The 18,548-nt window shown below is 46.7% G+C and overlaps 6 protein-coding genes and 1 non-coding gene across 7 annotated transcripts, besides 10 other annotated features; 4 read left to right on the plus strand and 3 right to left on the minus strand.

Annotated features, from left to right (window-relative positions):
* Positions 1-41: 41 nt before the first annotated feature.
* Positions 42-551: a mobile genetic element.
* A 68-nt stretch (positions 552-619) lies between these two features.
* Positions 620-2,326, minus strand: TSTA_104020 (uncharacterized protein; the record flags this gene model as incomplete). The annotated part of the gene is made up of 2 exons (XM_002486376.1): positions 620-1,387; positions 1,457-2,326. 2 exons carry the CDS (start codon positions 2,324-2,326, stop codon positions 620-622), a joined length of 1,638 nt encoding a protein of 545 aa, XP_002486421.1.
* A 469-nt stretch (positions 2,327-2,795) lies between these two features.
* Positions 2,796-3,731: a mobile genetic element.
* An 80-nt stretch (positions 3,732-3,811) lies between these two features.
* TSTA_104030 (uncharacterized protein) lies at positions 3,812-5,486 on the plus strand (the record flags this gene model as incomplete). The annotated part of the gene is made up of 2 exons (XM_002486377.1): positions 3,812-4,733; positions 5,191-5,486. The coding sequence occupies 2 exons, from the start codon at positions 3,812-3,814 to the stop codon at positions 5,484-5,486; spliced, it is 1,218 nt and encodes a 405-aa protein (XP_002486422.1).
* Positions 3,857-4,876: a mobile genetic element.
* Positions 4,854-5,351: a mobile genetic element.
* Positions 5,487-6,441: 955 nt separating the features above from the next.
* Positions 6,442-6,618: a mobile genetic element.
* A 1,281-nt stretch (positions 6,619-7,899) lies between these two features.
* On the minus strand, positions 7,900-7,983 carry TSTA_104040. The gene has a single exon. It is a non-coding gene; the product is annotated as a tRNA-Lys (tRNA).
* A 1,013-nt stretch (positions 7,984-8,996) lies between these two features.
* TSTA_104050 (uncharacterized protein) lies at positions 8,997-9,419 on the plus strand (the record flags this gene model as incomplete). The annotated part of the gene is made up of 2 exons (XM_002486378.1): positions 8,997-9,014; positions 9,042-9,419. The coding sequence occupies 2 exons, from the start codon at positions 8,997-8,999 to the stop codon at positions 9,417-9,419; spliced, it is 396 nt and encodes a 131-aa protein (XP_002486423.1).
* Positions 9,420-9,792: 373 nt separating this feature from the next.
* TSTA_104060 (uncharacterized protein) lies at positions 9,793-11,177 on the plus strand (the record flags this gene model as incomplete). The annotated part of the gene is made up of 4 exons (XM_002486379.1): positions 9,793-10,021; positions 10,097-10,659; positions 10,728-10,897; positions 10,931-11,177. The coding sequence occupies 4 exons, from the start codon at positions 9,793-9,795 to the stop codon at positions 11,175-11,177; spliced, it is 1,209 nt and encodes a 402-aa protein (XP_002486424.1).
* Positions 11,172-11,972: a mobile genetic element.
* Positions 11,437-12,321: a mobile genetic element.
* A 2,532-nt stretch (positions 12,322-14,853) lies between these two features.
* TSTA_104070 (uncharacterized protein) lies at positions 14,854-16,165 on the plus strand (the record flags this gene model as incomplete). Its single annotated transcript, XM_002486380.1, has 2 exons — positions 14,854-14,916; positions 15,037-16,165. The coding sequence occupies 2 exons, from the start codon at positions 14,854-14,856 to the stop codon at positions 15,829-15,831; spliced, it is 858 nt and encodes a 285-aa protein (XP_002486425.1). The 3' UTR covers positions 15,832-16,165.
* Positions 15,037-15,603: a mobile genetic element.
* Positions 15,847-15,904: a microsatellite.
* A 2-nt stretch (positions 16,166-16,167) lies between the features above and the next one.
* Positions 16,168-16,207: a microsatellite.
* A 1,069-nt stretch (positions 16,208-17,276) lies between these two features.
* TSTA_104080 (DUF652 domain protein) lies at positions 17,277-18,344 on the minus strand. The gene is made up of 4 exons (XM_002486381.1): positions 18,150-18,344; positions 18,039-18,095; positions 17,612-17,974; positions 17,277-17,548 (listed from the first exon to the last, which is right to left on the minus strand). Exons 1-4 carry the CDS (start codon positions 18,218-18,220, stop codon positions 17,467-17,469), a joined length of 573 nt encoding a protein of 190 aa, XP_002486426.1. The 5' UTR covers positions 18,221-18,344; the 3' UTR covers positions 17,277-17,466.
* Positions 18,345-18,548: the final 204 nt, after the last annotated feature.

The raw sequence follows: 18,548 nt of genomic DNA on the forward strand, positions 1-18,548 counted from the left end.
ATAATTGAGACCCTAGGCTCAGTAGATGTTTCAAATGATGCTGTAGAATCTCTAAGCTTATGAGGCCTTGTTGGCTCGTCAGGGTCGTTATTAATAAAGAGGTCATGCCTCATTATTAGATCCTCGAGGGATCTTGCGTTAACCCTCTGGTCGATATGGACATTCCACATCGGGCTGTGGGCGTTGAAGTCTCCAAGAATGAGGCATCGACCCTCTAAAATTGGTCCCCAATCAAGATCCGTGAGGGCTCTTCTTGTAAGTGGGCTCTCTCCTGAGTATGTGTGACGTGCACCTAACCAGTTGTCATAGCAGTTCACTATCCTTGTACGCCTCCCCTGTTCTAGCACGTCAACCACCATAAAATATGGATGGTTAGCTAGATCTGTACGCGCCTCCACCACTAATTCTCTCACTAAATCTCTCCGAATCGCTGTCACTACTCGAGCATGTTCTCGAGGACCCTCAGGCCAGTAGAACAGGAAGCCAGGATGGCTTATCTGGTATTTTCCACGTACTGGGGGTTCCTGGAGACAGGCTATCCCGGCACCAGCCTGTAGTGCCACTTCTAGGGCTGTATGTACTACAGCGCCTGTACGGGCACAGTTGTGTTGTAGTACTATCATAGATCCTCACTTTGAGGCGCTTCAGTGGCTGACTTGAGCTCTGGCTCTAGTGGTTGTTGGCTATTTCCCTCGTGAATATCAGCCTCTAATTGCATCTCAGGCAGCAATTCATCTTCTTCTGGAGTTGACATCTCCTCCTCTAGAGACTGTCCAGGTCTCTCCTCCAAGGTCAGTACCGGTTTTGGAGGCACTACCGCGAATGTCTCATCTAATGGGATGAGGTCTTGTAAGGATTGTTCCCTCATTCTCCGGATAGCCCTTTGACGAGCCTCCCTAGCTCTAGGGCACTTAGGAGATGTAGCCTCATGTGCACCTTTGCAGTTAGCACACCTGATTACTGTGTGTTTGCAAGGTTTAGCTGGCCCAACCCTACAATCCACTACTGTACATGAGTGCTCTATTGCCTCATGGTCACCTGCGCAGATCGCGCATTTAGGAGGCTTGCCACCACAAGCCATGAAGCCAGAGTGGCCAATTCCGCAGCATCGAGGGCAGATACTCTCAGGATTTGACTCCCAATAAGGGGCTACTCGATGGTGTCGGCCTCCAAACTTGATGCCTTTATTGATCAGTGTTCGAGCTTCCTCTAAAGAACCTACTGTGATCACAATCGTGGCAAATCTCTGGTTGCTAGCCTGTATCGTCTTAGCTCTCTTGAGCCATGTTGGCTCTCGTTTCAGCCTGTAAGGTGTTCCCAACTCAATCTCTTCCTGGGCTAGTCCTAAGCCTTGGTCATTGTACATGTAGCGATCCACAGGCACTGCCTAGATCTTGACACGGTGCCACTGTTCACTAATCTCTACTGAAATGACTGCCGGGTCTGTTTGCCTTACAGCGGCTAGTAGAGTATCGTTATAAGCAGGTACGAGGGTGCTGCTGCGAGTTCCTCGCTCAAGGAGCACCGTCAAGGCTCCTGAGGCCGCGTATCCAGAATCGACTGCTCTTACAAAGTCAGGAAAACCTGCCTTTGCAAGGGCACGGTTAAGGGCCAAGAGAACATCAGCTTTCAATGCGGTCGGAGCATCTTTAGGATATTGTCGTCTAAAGATGAGGTGTCTTTCCTCCTTGCTCCGGGTACTCACAGGCTTCAAGTCAGTTATCGATAGAGCCTTAGAGGGTGCTGAGGCCTGTTTCTTATACTGGACGGTTTTCCATCCTCTAGATTGGGTATTATTCGCGGCAATAGCGGCCCATTTCGTAGGTGCGGGCTTGGTCAGTGGCTTAGCGGTAGTTTCGGGCTGTTTAGTGGTCTTCGCGGCGGTTCCAGGTACCTTTTTAGGGCCCTCAGGTGGCTGTATGGCTTGCTTCGTAGCCTTTGTTGGATTCTGATATCGCGGCTGCGGCTGAGGTGCGGTTGAGTTTATCGCGCGGCTCTCAGGCGCGGCATCTAGCTGTATTGGGGTGGACGCTAAGCCTCCCGTGGAAGCGGCTCTTGGCGGTGGCCCGTGCGCCGCAACCTCACGCGTTGCAGTGAAGGGGTCGAGTGGTAGGATCTGACGGCTTTGTAGCGCGTTCACGTAGGTTTCAAGGCTCTCTAGCCTAGCGTTGAGAGTAGTAATGAGGCCCTGTTGGGTATTGATCACGTTTCTGGCAGTCGTCAGCTCCGCGGAGAGCTGGTGGACCGCTTCTTGCAGATGGCCGTTGAGGTCCTCGATCAGGCCCATCACGAGGCTATCCTCTGCAGGAGCACTCGCTGCACGCATTGCGGTAAGTGTAATCTTCCTCTTCGGAGCCGCGCTCAATCCAGACCTAGTTATAGGAGTCCGGGATCCTATAGTTAGCCTTGAGGCCTTCCTTTTCTCGAGGATCGTTCCTGGGGCTTGTTAGGTTTCTCTAGTCTGTCGTGGCGCTTGTAGAGCGTCGCTGTTGCTCAAAGTAGGTTCATTGGACTGTTTCTGACAGTCTCCAAGTCCTGCAAACAGTGCACGGGTAGTTGGAGGTAGCTGTGACGTTTCCTGGGAGGGTGTCGATGAATCAACCCCAGATCCAGGTCCCATGATTTCTGGATCTCCAGTGGCCCCTGGAGGCCTCTCTGGACTTTCCATGAGGGTTTTTCGATGCTAAGAAGCCTGCAAAGGCCCTTGGAAAGCTCAATAAGCGTGGTTCGTCGTCAAATCAGGATCTCGCTGTTTTTGCGTGTTACTTCTTCCTACAATTGCACTTCAGAGAGAATCTTCTACTAATATATCTTTCTCGCAAGAAGCTTGGGAAGAAGATATCTTACAGTTCCTTACACTTAATTGACTTCCATTTCATCTTATTGAGCATTCAATGTTTCAGCGGCTTATTTCTCGGGCTCGCTGCGCTCCATCACTGCTAATAATCCCATCTGCTGATACAATCCGTCGCCGACTAAGGAGCCTTGTTCAAGACCGGCAAGAGCGTGCCCTTCAAACACTACCCACTGGCTCAAAGATATCAATTGCACTAGACTGCTGGACATCTTCATTCTTACAGGCATTTATAGCAATCACAGGCTATTTTATTGATGCTGATTGGGTCTATCGCGAGGTACTACTTGGGTTTAAGCCTCTTTATGGGCCATATACTGGTGTGAACCTAAGTAGCGTCGTTCTTCAAACTCTTATGGAGTATAACCTTGAATCACGAGTATTTAGGTTAACAACAGATAATGCATCTAATAATAAGACCTTGGTAGATTCTCTTCAACAAGCTCTACCAGACAGTGTTATTATTACCCAGATTCTATGCCTTGCTCATGTTATTCAGCTCAGCCTCAACCAGCTTCTTGATCGCATTAAGGCAGTCCCATTAAATGACTCTGCTGTGACGAAGTGGACAGAAAAGCAGTCAGGACTAGCCCAAGCGAATGCGCAGCACCAAGGGCGAGAGATATCTTATACCTTAAATAAGGTCCGCTATCTCGCAATCTATGTGAACGCAAGTCCTCAGCGCCGGGAGACTTTCTATAACCTCCAGACGTCAAGCGTGAAGCTAGTGCCTATCCAAGATGTGAGAACTCGATGGAATTCAACTTTTCTAATGCTTCGTCGGGCAAAGCGTCTACGCGGTATCTTTACGCCATTTTGTGCAGAGTATGACTGTGAAGAGATGTTACTTCAGGATGAGGAGTGGCGCCAGGTTGACTAACGTAATCGCTAAGCGAACCGGCCACCTCTCCAGAAAATAACTCTCTATATTGATTTACCATATTACAACGCGTCAAAATGCCACCAATTCGCAAAAAAGACCCCCTAAAATCCACTCAGGATGAGGGGAAGATCGAATTAGCTATTTCCGATTTAAAAAATGGAAGAATTCGCAGTATTCGTGAAGCTGCAAGAATCTATATGGTTGCTCGTACAACTCTTCAAGATCGAATGAAAGGAGTGCCGTATCGACAAATAACACGCGCCAACAACCATAAATTGAGTCAATCTGAGGAGGATTCGCTTGTCAAATGGGTGCTTGATTTAACTAAACGTGGATTACCGCCCCGGCACTTTCTCGTACGAGATATGGCTAATTATCTTCTCTCACAACATGGAGATCAACGGGTTGGAGATAAATGGGTATATAATCTTGTTCAACGTCGCCCAGAGATTGAATCCAAATTCTCACGAAAATACAACTACGAACGTGCTAAATGTGAAGATCCAAAGATTATACAAGGCCATTTTGACCGCGTACGAGATATAATATCTGAGTACGGCATCTTACCAGAAGATATCTATAATTTTGATGAGACGGGCTTTGCTATGGGACTCTGCGCAACTGCAAAGGTTATTACTGGAAGCGATCGATATGCTCAGCCAAAGCTTCTACAGCCTGGAAATCGAGAATGGGTGACTGCAATTGAGGCAACAAATTCAACCGGATGGGCTCTGCCTTCGTACATGATTTTCAAAGCAAAGAAAAACGTACGATTAGGCTGGTTTGATGAGCTTCCGGATGATTGGAGAATCAATATTAGCGATAATGGCTGGACTACAGATCAGATAGGATTAGAATGGCTTAAAACCCATTTTATTCCTCTTACTAGTAGTCGTACATTGGGAACATATAGTATGTTGATTCTTGATGGCCATGGAAGCCATTTGACTGCAGAATTTGACCGTACATGTACGGATCATAAGATTATTCCAGTCTGTATGCCTCCTCATTCTTCACATCTCTTACAGCCTCTTGATGTTGGCTGTTTTGCAGTTCTAAAGCGACATTATGGGCAGCTTGTTGAACAACGAATGAGGCTTGGTTTTAATCATATCGACAAAATCGACTTCTTAACGGCATCTTCCACAGGCTCGTACAGTGGCATATAAAACTCAAACTATTCGGAATAGCTTCGCAGTCACCGGATTAGTGCCTTTCAATCCAGATCGAGTTCTTCAACATCTTAATATTTAATTGAAGACTCCAACCCCCCCTCTAAGTCGATCAAGCAATACAAAATCATCCTGCTTACAAACACCTCAAAATATACGCCAATTTGTACGCCAGTCAACTACAATCAATAAACGTATAAATGAGCGTACAGGAAGCCTGAATCAGAATCAAGAAATCAATCAAGCGGTTATACGGTTGTCAAAAGCCTACGAAATATTAGCGAATGATGCTTTACTCGTATGGAAAGAAAACCGTGATTTACGAGCTGCGCATGAAAAAGAGAAGCAAAAGCGCAAAAGATCTAATAAACAGATATCTATTGAGCAAGGGATTACTAGAGAAGAAGCTCAAGTGCTCGTACAAGGTCAGGTTGAAGCATCTCAAGCTGTTACTACTACTCCAGCTGAGCCGGAGCTCCCAACTTCTCAAGCAGTCGTACGCCGCCAATTTCGCTGCAGTGACTGTAACGTTGAAGGGCACAGGATTAACCGATGTCCTAATCGTACTAGTAATTAATTTTTTGTATATAATTTGTATATGGTTGAGAAATTGTGATTTGAAATCAATATAGAGTTACTTTCCGGAGAGGTGGCCGGATCGCTTACGTGGCCGGACCGCTTACCGATTACGTTATACAACTCAGCTATCAAAGACCCGAGATGTCACAGCACATTATGTGTTTAAGATTTACAATAAACTCTTCGAACACCTTGAGTAGTCAATGAAGCAGCTACGATGAAAGCGCGCTCCATGGAAGCAACAAATGCTTTATGCACTAGAGGCTGGTCGGACAAAGCTTGATGAGTACTACTCTCAAACTGATTATATTCCAGGGCACATCTATGCAGTCAGTACGATGCTGGCACCAGTGAATAAATTCAAATTCTTCCTTACAAAGGATTGGGATCAGAAATGGCGGGATATCTATCACAAGTCCTTCCAACAGGCTCTTATTCCATATCAAGAGCAACTTTCAACAAGTGACCAGTCTTCAGACGGGTCTCACTCAGCAGCTCGGCTAAGCTCAAAGCTTGATAAGATGTTAGATGAGAGTGAAACACAGCTAAATGCAGCAACTGATGAAATAACCCAATATCTTGATATGTGACGCTGGCCAATACCTTGCATTTGTTGCTAACTAGGTGAGCCTATCTACGAAGAATAACAAGCATCAAGAAGGAAAGAAGAAGAAAAAAAACACAGCGCCCCTCTACGCACAGCTCCTTCATATGATCCTTTGTGTGGACGGAACTTCCCAATACAGTACCGCTCCCAATATAGCATTGCTTAGGGCTCAAGCCCTATCTTGAGATAGCGGGAAAAGCCTCCTAGGATGACACTGTACGGAAGGCTCCGTCGCCAAGCCGTAGAGCTGTCAAGCCGCAGGGCTGGCTGTCACAGATAGTGGTTTGTTTGCACGAAGTCTTTGCTAAAATATACTAACTACTTAATAGATACTATTCATATTGCGCCTCTTGCATTCTGGAAAGAGCATCAAACTCGCTTTCCAGCAATTGCTGCCCTTGCGCGGGATATACTCTCCTTTCCTGCAACAGACGCAGGAGTTGAACGGCTCTTTAATACTGCTCGGGATGTCTGTCATTATCATCAAGGGAGAATAAAGTTGCAGACAATTGAAGAATTAATGATGTTTCTTTGCACTTCAAGGTTTGATATAGAAGAGCAGGAGGTAAAGCTTCTGGAGAAGTTCTTCTCCTATGAGGAAATGGAATCTGCAAAGGAGAAGGATGAAAAGCTTGACAAGATTGATATAGATCTGATTAGTGATACTGAGGAGCAGGATACTATGATTAATGATGAGATAGGGCTAGATGAGGTAGGCGAGGCAGATGAAGTAGGTGAAGCCCAGATACCACTGCCTAGGAACAACACCCAGGTACGGGTCTCAGGATGGAAGCGCAAGAGTCGAGATGATGATATCTTTGAGTATCATTAGTTAGTGTTGGAACGTCAATATCAAGCCTTATAATAACTGATCTTTAATGAGGCAATCATTGAAGCGATCAAGTATATTGCCGGGCGGTGAGCACACTGCTCTATAGCGCTGAACTCCCGGCACCCCTTTCTTAGGAATCAAGCAGAATATTAGGAATCAAAACAAATTCCATTATGTTTCACTTCGTCGGACCGCCCCTTCTTCAAATCTATTGAGCTGATCTAGGATGGGGATAAACCGATAGTTAGATTGTATCTGTAGATAGAAATATATTATACTTTGCCTTCTGATTCTTTGATATTCCTTAGTCTTTCCCGTTCTTGCTTCCCCTGATTTAGCTGTAAAGGAAATACTGAATATTACAGACAAAAAATGCATAATTTATGTAGTCACGGGCCTTGGCATATATGTTACGTTTGTAACCCAAGTTGGGGCCCCGGACCCAGGCTGGGTCACCCAAGTGTAACCCGGACCCAAAGCTGGGTTAGAGTCTTCGACCCAAAACCCAACCCAGCCCGGGTTGGGTCCGGGTTATATTGGGTCATGCGGAAGTCTACGGATTAGCCACTTGACATGTTTAGAAATAGAACCAGGCACCAAAGCACATATATTATGTCACTCTGCATCGAGATCCTTCACTCCTTTTGTATGTATACACATTTCCTTTGTTGTTTCGGCGTTCTGTTTGCTCGTTATCTGTTGTTGGTGTTCTTCGGATCTGGATACGGATATGTGTTGGGATTTTCGCGTGGTGTTGACTGAGCCAGCGCCAAGCCGGAAGTCTTGGCACGTTGACGTTGATTTATGCTTTTGTACGGCAGTACGCCCGCTGCCCAATTAGAAGGCGCCGCCGGCCACTAGGCTTAGATGCGTGTATGAATCAATCAATCAATGAGTCACTTCCGGCTAACGTGCTTGATCTAGCGGTTTATAATCGACCCTATTTCCAACAAAAAAAAAAGGTGAATAAACAGCCCGATGCGGGGCTCGAACCCGCAACGTTCAGATGCCTCAAGAGATAAGAGTCTGACACTCTACCGATTGAGATAACCAGGCAGCTAGGACCTAGTAGCTGCTTTTGATATTGATAAGATCTCTCTCCATATTCAGATTATTCAAATACAATTAGATCAAAAATACCCGTGCTGCTAGCGCGCGACCTCACCGCTCCCGGTGAGGGTGCGCGTCACATAAATGATTACCAGAGCGTAAGCTCTGGTAGTTTACTTTGATCCGATATGGTAGTTAAAACGCTACTGTGACGGCTTAACTCTAGCTTCCGCGGGCTCGGCGCAGCACGTCCTTTACTGATTGGGTATCCTTGTATGGAGATCTCAATAAGCGAGATATCAATCAGCATTATTCTCTGCTTTTGATACACATTGGGACACCGGCTAGGCGACGGAGATTTGTATGAGACGGGCAGCACCGTCAATGAGTGAGGATGGAGGCCAATAAATATGGACTGCTTCCCCTCGATAGATAGTTTCCCTCTTCATACTTGGTTTCTTCGTCGACATAGCACCCTAGGAATAAAAATATTATCTATTTGGATGGGCTCCCGTCACAGCTACCTGATTGGGTACCAAATAATGAAAACTTTTATTATTGCTCGCAAAAAGGAGACGACACGTGATCTCCCGCTTTGGTAGTATAGTTAGGGCATGAACTTAGGGTTATTCTTTTTTTCCATCTTCGCATAGACAACAACACCACTTTCCTTCCCCTCGACATCCTAGACACCAATCCTTTTATCATCAACCTCGTCGAAAATCCCATCTCCTCATGTAAAGAAATCGGTGAATGGATCGTATAGACTCAGAGGATTGATATCGTTCAGTAATAGTGATCAATGATCAGTTGCTTGCCAGTATTAATAAGGAGATGATTCGATGCGTTGAATCTCTGTGTATTGCTTGTCTCTCTAGTTACATACAACTCAGGGGTTGAGACTATAATTAGCCTCGGAATCACTAGTCATCACGTGACCTTGTGATCATATTCTTTACACCTCAAAATCCTACCTTATCAAGGCATCGTACCGTCGCTCCATTTCACGGCTCACCGTAATGGCTGAGACCGTTCAGGTATACTCGAGGTATCTAGCAAACAAGCCTTTAGACGAGTTTGAGACCAAGACTGGAAATCGCATCTTCAAGACATGCTCTACGTGTCGCACAAGAAAGCAGGATAATAGGGTCTTCAAGCGTAAGAGCCATGAAGCAGAGGTTCCTGAGCCTCCAGTCCAAGAAACTCATGTCCCTCATTTCATGAGGCCAACTACTTCGTCACCCCGCTGCCTTGCACCACAACGTATATCCTCTCAACAGTTCCAGCAGCAGTTTCAAGAACAGGGTACTCAGCAAAGCGCTGCCTCGTCTCCCGCCCCCTCACATCACCGTCGAGGCTTCCAATTTCATCGTGCAGCGCGACGTGCTAGTGAAGACGTGCCACCCACTCAGGAACTAGATGTGTATCTTGCTCGCCAATAGGGCCCAGATATTCCTCCCTCTACTCAACAATCAGCTACTCCACAAGCAAGCCAAGCTTCTTCAACACCTGACCCATGTGACGATGCCAATCTGCTTGATTTGAGTACGCTATCCTAGCTAGCTATCTCGTACAAGAGGTGCCCGTCGACAGGTAATATTGAGCATAAGGGGAAAAAGGAAGAAACGAAGCAAAAGCTCTAGCTCTCGCTTCTCATATAAATCTCTGTGCGGGGGGCGCCTTTCCCTATCCAGCTCCTACATATGATGTTGATATGACTTCCCAATACGGCGTGGATAGGGTTATACGGCTCCGAGCCCTATCTGTGAACTGAGACGGGAACACAGAGCTATGCTCAGCCGTCACAATCGACTAATGACTACCAGTGAGGATGTCTTGCGACCTCTGATTCCCTCGCCTTCGTCGGAAATCCCCCAAGCCAGCCCTTCCCTACACAGGACAGCTTCTAGTGTATCTATACTGTCGTCCAACCCAGATCCTCTTGCTATATTCGGTAGTCGTGTATCTACGTCCGTCATGAAGTCCACGCCTACGGGCTTTACTCTAGCAAAATACAAAAGACGTAGCTCGCAAACTACCTCTAGTACATAGCTCACAATACGTGCTATGACTTCAAATCCCTTTTTATGCACCACTTGTCAGACACCACGCCATCTAGATCGGCGGATTGCGAATGTCATCGATATATGCCAATACGGTCAGAATGCAAGCATACCGCTCGAGGATCAATACAAAGTTTGTGTCAGTTGCAAGTGTGATGTTCCTACATCTGCCTTCTTTGATGACAAGTCCCAAGAGCACGCTCACTGTAACCTATGTCGCGTTAGTTCTTTGACCCATGAGACTAACTGCTCCTATGTTCCCCCGAGCAGTGATGTTCGCTCGAATGATATACCTTTACGAGCATCTACCCATGCTCATGAACAGTCTGAACAAGACCCTCTTTACGTCCCCGGTAATCCTGATGCTCTTATACAACCGGTACTTACAGAAAACGATTGGAATTATGTCAATGATTTTCATGAATCCTTGGACAAACAGCGGTTGGAGTACTGTCATCGCTGCTATGAAAGATGGTTCAACCTCTGGCTGAACTATCAAGGTATTTGCGATCGTTGTGTTCGTGCAGACAAAGGTAAAGACGTCCGCCTCTTTAGTGCTGCGAATAATCTACACTCTGGCCAGATGCCTGATCTCCCTGAGCTCTCTCAAACAGAAGAGGTGCTAATTGCTTGTGTCCACGTTTCTGTCCAAGCACGCAGAGCGCGTGGACAGCAATATAAGTATAGCGGTCATGTGTAAACTTTTTACGGGATACCGCACATGTCTATGACATCTTACCCCTGCTGCCTCGACACCTGGAGGTTATCCTTCTTCGCCCAGTTAATGCCGAAACTGATTTAAGATTGCAACGCCAGTTCATACATGGCTTCCGCGTACGAAGAGATCATTTTGTTAAGTAGCTCTCCTTTCTATGCTTAAATCACCCCAGTTATCGTGACATCACTATCTCCCAGGAAGCTATTTATATTCTCCCTCAAGACAGTAGTGTGGTGGATGATACTTTTAGTCAGATAATAGACCCCGTGAAGATCGGTCCAAACGATGTGTCTAATAAAATTGAAATTCCTGAGCATTGCGCTGTTCCTGATCTTATCGCATGGGAAGACGAGATACAGCGATTAGAGAACAACTCCGTCCCCAGCAGTCACGTCGAGTCTATATGGAAATTTCGTTGAGCGTTGAAAGTGAGTTGGATTGTAGTCAGTTCGTACGCAGGCGTTGAAGATCTCATAAATTGTGTTGAGGATCACTGGTATGCCAATAATTCTGTGCTAGAAGCTACTGGGGATACCATCCTCGCCAGGGGCTTTATCTGGTGGTGTTGAACGAACCACGCGCTCTCGATCTTGTGGCGTGGAATCTCCAGAAATTCAATCTGTGTGGGATATTGACTATCCGCGATATCTGATAAATCCGCATTCGGAATAGCTGGGAAAACGTCTCTTTAAGAAGCTGCACTTTCGCCTCCACTGTTTCGGCCGTGCGGCCATCCGGGGCTTGTAGGGTAGGGGTGATTCCTGATTCGTACGCTCCGTTGCGCGTACGTGCCCACCTTGCCAACCTCCAGAGACCTAGGGAGCCTTGCTCGGTGGCTTGTTACACGCAACGTCGATGGCCTAGTCGTAAGGATTTCTTGACGAGGCGTTTCTTCTTATTGCGTGCACGTAGGTAAGCTTCCATATCCAAGGATTGTGTGTATTGGAGGTAGGTTCGTACAGCTTCTTTGCATTCCGGTGTGAAATCCGGATTGCTCCATGTGCTCGGACAACTGATTGGTCAATTGCCTTTCGTATAGCTGCTGTAAAGGCCACTGTTGCAAGCTCGATATAAGTTTTTGACGCGTTCGTGAGGCTTGGCACGGTGATTTGGCTAAGCAATTTGTGCAGCAATTTGATATCTATAGCTGCCCATTTATGACGGTGTGGTGGTTCATGGGTCGACCGGAGTATCAATATCGATCTGTGTTCTGATTGGCAAGTGAACCGAATTATGTTGAATCTCATTGGCGCGCTCATGCAATATAAGTCGATTAAATAAGGATGCAGAGAGGAGGAATGTTAGGTTAATAGTTGATTGCGATTGACCACGCTCCCAGGTGACTAATCCTTCCTCAAGTAGCGAGTTCGATTTCATGGCGATCCATGATCTCAAGCAATTCAGTGGCTTGTTCATCAATTTTTGGCTAGGGCCACCCCAGGCTGGATAGTGAATGTTCATATCTAGAAGCACTAGATGCGCTGAGGGTTGTGAGCTTCCTAATCGGTTTAGCTCCTGTTCCACGTGTACGAAAGTAGCCGAACGTGGCTCATTATAAACATTGTGGATATAGAGATTGTGCGGTTCGTACGATTCGGGGGTTCGAATTGGGTAGGTGGCATTGATAGCGAATGTGTAGGATTTGGTAATCAGACGGTACGATAGTGTGTGTGAGACCAGTTGGCTAAATTGATACTTTTATTGACGAATAAGGCCACGCGGGCTCTTTGATTGTTGTTCGATTTGAGATAGAGTAGTTAGTGCGTGAGCCTTGTAGGCTGGTGCGTCATATCGTTCAATTTGTTTCTCCATCGTTCTTGGATTGCAATAACTGAGGCATGGAAAACTCGGGGATCACGTAGAAATATAGCCATGACCTCATCCTTTGATTTATGCGTATTGTACTGTATAGCTTCGAATGTTGTACTCATTGACTGAGGGCATCTGGAGAGGAGCGCATGTTCATGCTTTGTACAGTTTGTAGGTCATTGTCCTCATCTTTCTCCTTAATCAGGGGTGCGTAGTGACGTTGGCTAGGCCTAAACCTATTCATAAGCTCTGCATAGCCCTCCGAATCAATAGTCATGTTTCTATTGAGTTCACGATAGCTAGCCGTACTGCTTGGGATGATGTTATTATCATCTATCGTCATGCTTATATGAGGAGGCTGCAGTATCTAGGGCAACAGTATCTTATCTGATTCATGAGATCGTGCGCGTAGCTAGCGCATCTGGACAATTTTTCTGCATAGCTGTTAGGCTCAGGTTTTGGATTTTGTCACTGGGGCCGTTAACAGTATCGTATTATCCTTATTTAGTAATGCAGGGTCAATAGTCTCGATAGGAGCACTAGATCAGGTGATATCTAGGGCCGATTGAATCTATTTAGTGGGCTCTAACTCGTCATCGTCATTGCTGGGCGAGTTGGATTAAGTGGGCTACTGCAGGACCACTTCTCAACGGTAGTAAACAGGATAGCCTTGACTTTCTCAGCTATTGGGATGATTTGCGAGGTCGCAGGAGTCTCTGGTATTTGTGGATTTGTTGTTATTGGAGCTATGGCTTTAATTGGTTGATTCACTGAGGCCGTTAGCTCGTTGGTTGGATTTGTAGGAGCTGCGGACATTGTAGTTGACGTTTTTGTACGCTTTGTGGCTCTGGAGGTGCTTTTAGCAGTTATCGATTTGGTGGTGGTGCACTTCTTTATAGCTGCTTGAATCTGCGCAGCTTTGTGGGGTATAGAATCCACGTTCGTGGCAGTGTTCTGTTGCATCGATTTTGGCTATAGATACCAAGGTACTCGATAAAACAGTCCACAGTTGATTAGTGCGTATTTTGCCTTTTCCAAGGCCTCACGTCGTAGGCCGCAGCTGGTGCTTACGGCATTATATGGACCCTTACAGTTGGCACATTTTGGCATGAAATCTCTTTCCTTATTCTGATGCGAAGGGTATTCTCAGATCGGATGCTCCTTGGCACAGATTCCACAGATAAATTTTGGATTTAGATACCGCGCGTAGATGTATCCATATTTTTGACGCTTCTTGCATATCTCGCGTCGTCCCTCTCGACAATAGGGCCTATTGGTGTGACTCCGAGACCGCCATACTGTCCCCATGAAAATCGCATTATTGGCCATAATTGCATTTGTAAGCTCAACCACGAGAGATCCTTCACGACTTCTAGGCTTGGTGAGCCAGCCAACATGCGCGATTTCGATCTCGGCTTTCTAACCTAGGCGTGTTGATTCTCAGAAGCTAGTTGCTGCTTGAAATCGTCATTTAATAAATCCACTTCCCAAATAGGCATCCCGTCAATAATGATTCCCTATGTATGCACACGTACGTATGCAGATTCTCCGAATACGCGAGCCCAATTTTTTGTGTCGGCGGAGGACTTCCGCTGCAGCAGCATTCGAAGCTCGCAAACGGACATTACCAGAAGGGGAACTGTCATGCAGCAATAAAGGCATGCCCAGCTAGAGGTAGGCTTGGAGTGCCCTTCGCTGCTTGGGCCCTAGCTCGTTCGGCACGCTTTACGATATCCGCAGGTTGCATTCTACGTATCTCCTTACGGAGGACCTCGTCACGAATTTTCACGGTGATTTCGCAGTCCATACCCAGCTCCGTGTGGCTGACACCTGGTGCAGAGGAGCAGGCGCTTTGAGATGTAGGTACGGCTGCGCTCCGAAGGCTGGCCTACCAGTTCTGGGTGTTCCCCGTTTTCCATGAGGACACGGATGATAGCCCGGTTGACGCGCTTGACAATTATTCTAATCGTGTGTCCCCTTTTGAACATTCTAAAGATTTTTGTGAGGCCGTGAAGTTCCTCACGTCCTCGATAAATCCTCGTACCGTCGGGCTATCCTGACCCTCGCAAGGCCTAGAGTGTATATATTGAGACATAAGCTCTGCAGCACAGGCAAGATCTTCCGTTTTTGCGAAGGTTTGATTGGCTGTTGTGGTTGTTCACCGTGTTGAGCGCGCGCGTGTACGAGAGCGCGCCGTTGCGGATGCAGATTTTCGCCCGTTGAAGGTGTCAACATGCGCGCCTGGGCCATTAATACGTTCTTACCTAGTAAAACTAAGCTCGATCGATGGCTCTTGACTCAGACGATAAACTGCGTGAATTACAGCCGCTTCGGGCTAAATCTAATGGCGTAATTTCAAAAATTTGATTCGCGCGAAGATAGATGTTTCGAAACGGCTTATTAAGATTGTTTTATTGGGGTTGCTTCACGTGATGATCATACTGCGGGGGTTCTTCCTCCTTACAACAGCCTCATGAGAGTCAGGTCTTCGACGCAGAAGCAGAAGCAGCTCTAGCTGGCGCTCAAGCAGCAATAGCGTACCCAACAGCTCAATTTGCTACCAACCTATGGATCTGCCTTGACAACCTGGAAGTTGCCATACGCCTTCTATCTCCCTCTACAGGATCTTCCCAAGAAATCTTTGAATCCTTCCGCACCCTTGCAGCCGCCTGGCCACTTCGCAAAAGGCTTCCTCACACCAAAAGCGGATCTATCCAAATCCGATGGGTCCCTGGACACGCCAAAATCCCTGAGAACGAAGCGGCTGATCTCGCTGCCAAAGAGGGAGCTGCCTCAATCCCTCCTGCTCCTCACAAATCCTCATACGCCTCGCTAAAGAGATACGCCAAGACTCAATCCCTATCCGCTGCTCAGTCACAATGGGAGAAGGTGGCACCACAGAGCTATCAAGATCTAGAAATAACCACTTCCCCTAAGCGCCCTGGGGAGCTTCAACTCAACCGACTTGACCTCGGCCATGTTATTGCGGCCCGTACTGGTCATGGAGACTTTGCAGACTACCATGAACGCTTCAACCATGATGATGCTTATCTTCTCTGCCGATGCGGAGCACGAAAAGCACCTCTGCACTTCTTCTTCTGTCATATAGCTAAGAGACGAGCCCCTCGGCCTCCTGGGCCCCCTTCTGAGGTCATCTCTTTTCTCTTAGGCACTGCTAAAGGAGCACAAAAGCTAGCCACATGGCTAGCAGAGACCCACTTCTTTGAGGATATCTGCCCTCGCCAACCTCTCCTTAGCACCTAGCTAAGACAGCCCTACTCTTCCTTTATATTTCTCTTCTCCTTCTTTCTTTCTCTTCTCTTCTTTCTTTCCCTCTCTGCAAAACTTACTGTTCAGTTATAATAGTGGTGGAGTAATAGGTCATGGAGTGTAGGCGGACCATTGCAGCTGGCAAATACCTAAAACCCACTCAAAGTGGACCTCCCTGTAAGACCATGGCAGCTATGGAAATGCGCCAGAGTCTCTTATTTGTACACAAATCTGATAGGACCCGAAACCCGAGGCTTACCCCTCGGCGGCCTATGTCCCAGTAGGGATCGGTGGGAAGCGTGCGAGTCACGAACCACGGCCGTTAAATATACACACACACACACACACACACACACACACACACACACACGCCTCATGAGAGTCAGCCGCTCGCCTCCGCAAGTTGCCCGTCATCTCTCAGGCAGTCAAGTCTTGATTTTCCCACCCATCTCCCTATGTACATAGGCTCATAGTACCATTACACTACAAAGACACTTGCCTCCCTACAAGGGAGCGCGGACGGGATCCTCTCTGACGTTACGGTCTAACGCGTTTACGCGTAAGACCTCAGTGACAGGTGACCCGTTGCGGCCAAACTATACACATATTTCCCATCATGACCGCGTGAGGTCACCAATAAAAGGGCCATCAGATGCTTGGCTCCAGTTTGCAATGGTGCGTATGCACACATAATTGACTACTCTAACTTTAGAGGCGGCTGCTCTATGATAGTTCTAGAGCGACTAGCTAAAGTAATAATATTTCTCACTTTCACAATCCTACAAGTCAGGTAGTACTCATCAGCAGGTGAAGTAGATTGTATTGAATATGTAGAAGCTATTTGGGCTATGAGTATCTGTGTTACTGCTCTCCTCTCGCAACTAAGATGCTTTCCTGTGTCTTCACAAAATATAGCCGGATTTGTAGCGAGTTCTCCCCTTCCACTGCTTGATAGATTCTCTTTGCTCTATAGTCAAGTATCACATTCGAAGTCTATAGATTTGTTGTCCCATACGCAGTTTAATCTTGCACTGCGGCTACTTCGTCTTGCTGTGACTTGACTGTCTTTCCAAAACGCCTTTAACCTCCCTGCTCATAATGGCGTCAGTGAGACCTTTCCCCTGATCAACCAGCTCTTTCTGCACGGCAAGCATCCTGGACAAGAGCTCCCAAGTCTAACTATGCTCTAACCGGTGCCTCTACATTTCATAACCAGTCGAATCTTCCTTTCTCTCTTATATCCCTGAAGGCTGGAATCTAATACAAGTCCAGCCTCTCACCACCATCGTACTCTCACACCCCCACATTATAGTGATGAACACGAAATGGGGACGAACGCCAGTACCTGCCAGCTCCTAGTACTCAGATCCTAGTCATCAAGGAACCCTGCATACAGGTGCCACTTATGCCTACGAGGAGGTGCACGGGGAGGAGGAAGAGTAAAGGAGGAAAGTCAAGTGAGATTCTTAGGAAGAAAGCCAATACGATACGAGTATTGACATTTGTGACAACGAACCGAACCTTAATAATCCGCTATCTGCGATCTAGAGCACCCGTAAAAACCTGGAACGCCATAAATGCAATAATGCTCAAGAAAAGAAACCGACAGCCAGCTCGTTCAGCGTACAATCACTTCTCCGGAGCATCAGGGAGACGCTCAATCACATACTTGCCTCGTGCCACATTCATGATTGGAACACCAGGTATTTTACTGCAAATCAAGAGTCAGTCGGGTCAGTATAACAAATACGTGAAATAGCTGGGCTTGTCTCACCGTATCCTCCTCTTCAAATCTCTGTCATTCGTCGCCACAATATAGACTCTGTGCTTAATCACTCGATCAACTAAACAATCGTCCGCATATGTGCCCCGATGATCACATTTTATCCGCTCAAACCGAGGATCTTTGGCGATTCGTAACGCTAGTCGATATTTCTGGCCCAGCTTTTCCAATTCCGCCAACACACAGTCCGTAATAACGGGGATACACTTGGCGTAGAGACAATCCATCATCGTGGGAATCACTTCTAGCTTATGCTGTACGCTGTGGGAGAGGAAGTTGGTGTCGACCAATACTGAGTAAGGAGGCGTCAAGGCGGTGTTGTACTGGAAGAAAAGAGACGAGGAAACTTGAGGACTGGTCACGCGGGCCTGTTAGTATTTCTTCCATTGTACTTGTCTTGTGTGTTAGGAAAACTCACATTTCTCGGACAACGTTATCATCCTTTTTCTTATTCTTTTCCGCCTCTTGTGGTTTTCTATATGCAGACTGTTAGTCACTACATATGGAGGGCAATAACAGCTATACTCACAACCGACTGTCTCGCAAGGTTATAGCACGCTTGACTTGGGCAAACTTGCGGACCTTCTTCTTGACACCCATCGTGTACTATTATAAGGATGGAGCAGAGTAAATTCACTGAAGAGTGTGCGACAGGCGAAAATGAAATGGCACGAAGATATTCGATTTGATGTTATTGAGCGAGATCATCAAAAATTCTTATCGCAGAAATGGAACGGATGGAATTTTGTGTTTCGGAAATACCGTATCATTCTTATCTGCCCAATAAAAGCCGGCTATAGGTCGTATAGCCCCACATTTACGTAGTGTAAGTCTTTTCAGTACGTATTCCTCTGTATCAAGTGTATTTATGCTTAACGACTTCACTCTATCGCAGACAACTGGCCACATCCCTTAGCAGCACAGAAAT

This window comes from Talaromyces stipitatus, genomic scaffold (assembly GCF_000003125.1).
Source record: "Talaromyces stipitatus ATCC 10500 scf_1105507295511 genomic scaffold, whole genome shotgun sequence".
Lineage (NCBI taxonomy): Eukaryota > Fungi > Ascomycota > Eurotiomycetes > Eurotiales > Trichocomaceae > Talaromyces > Talaromyces stipitatus.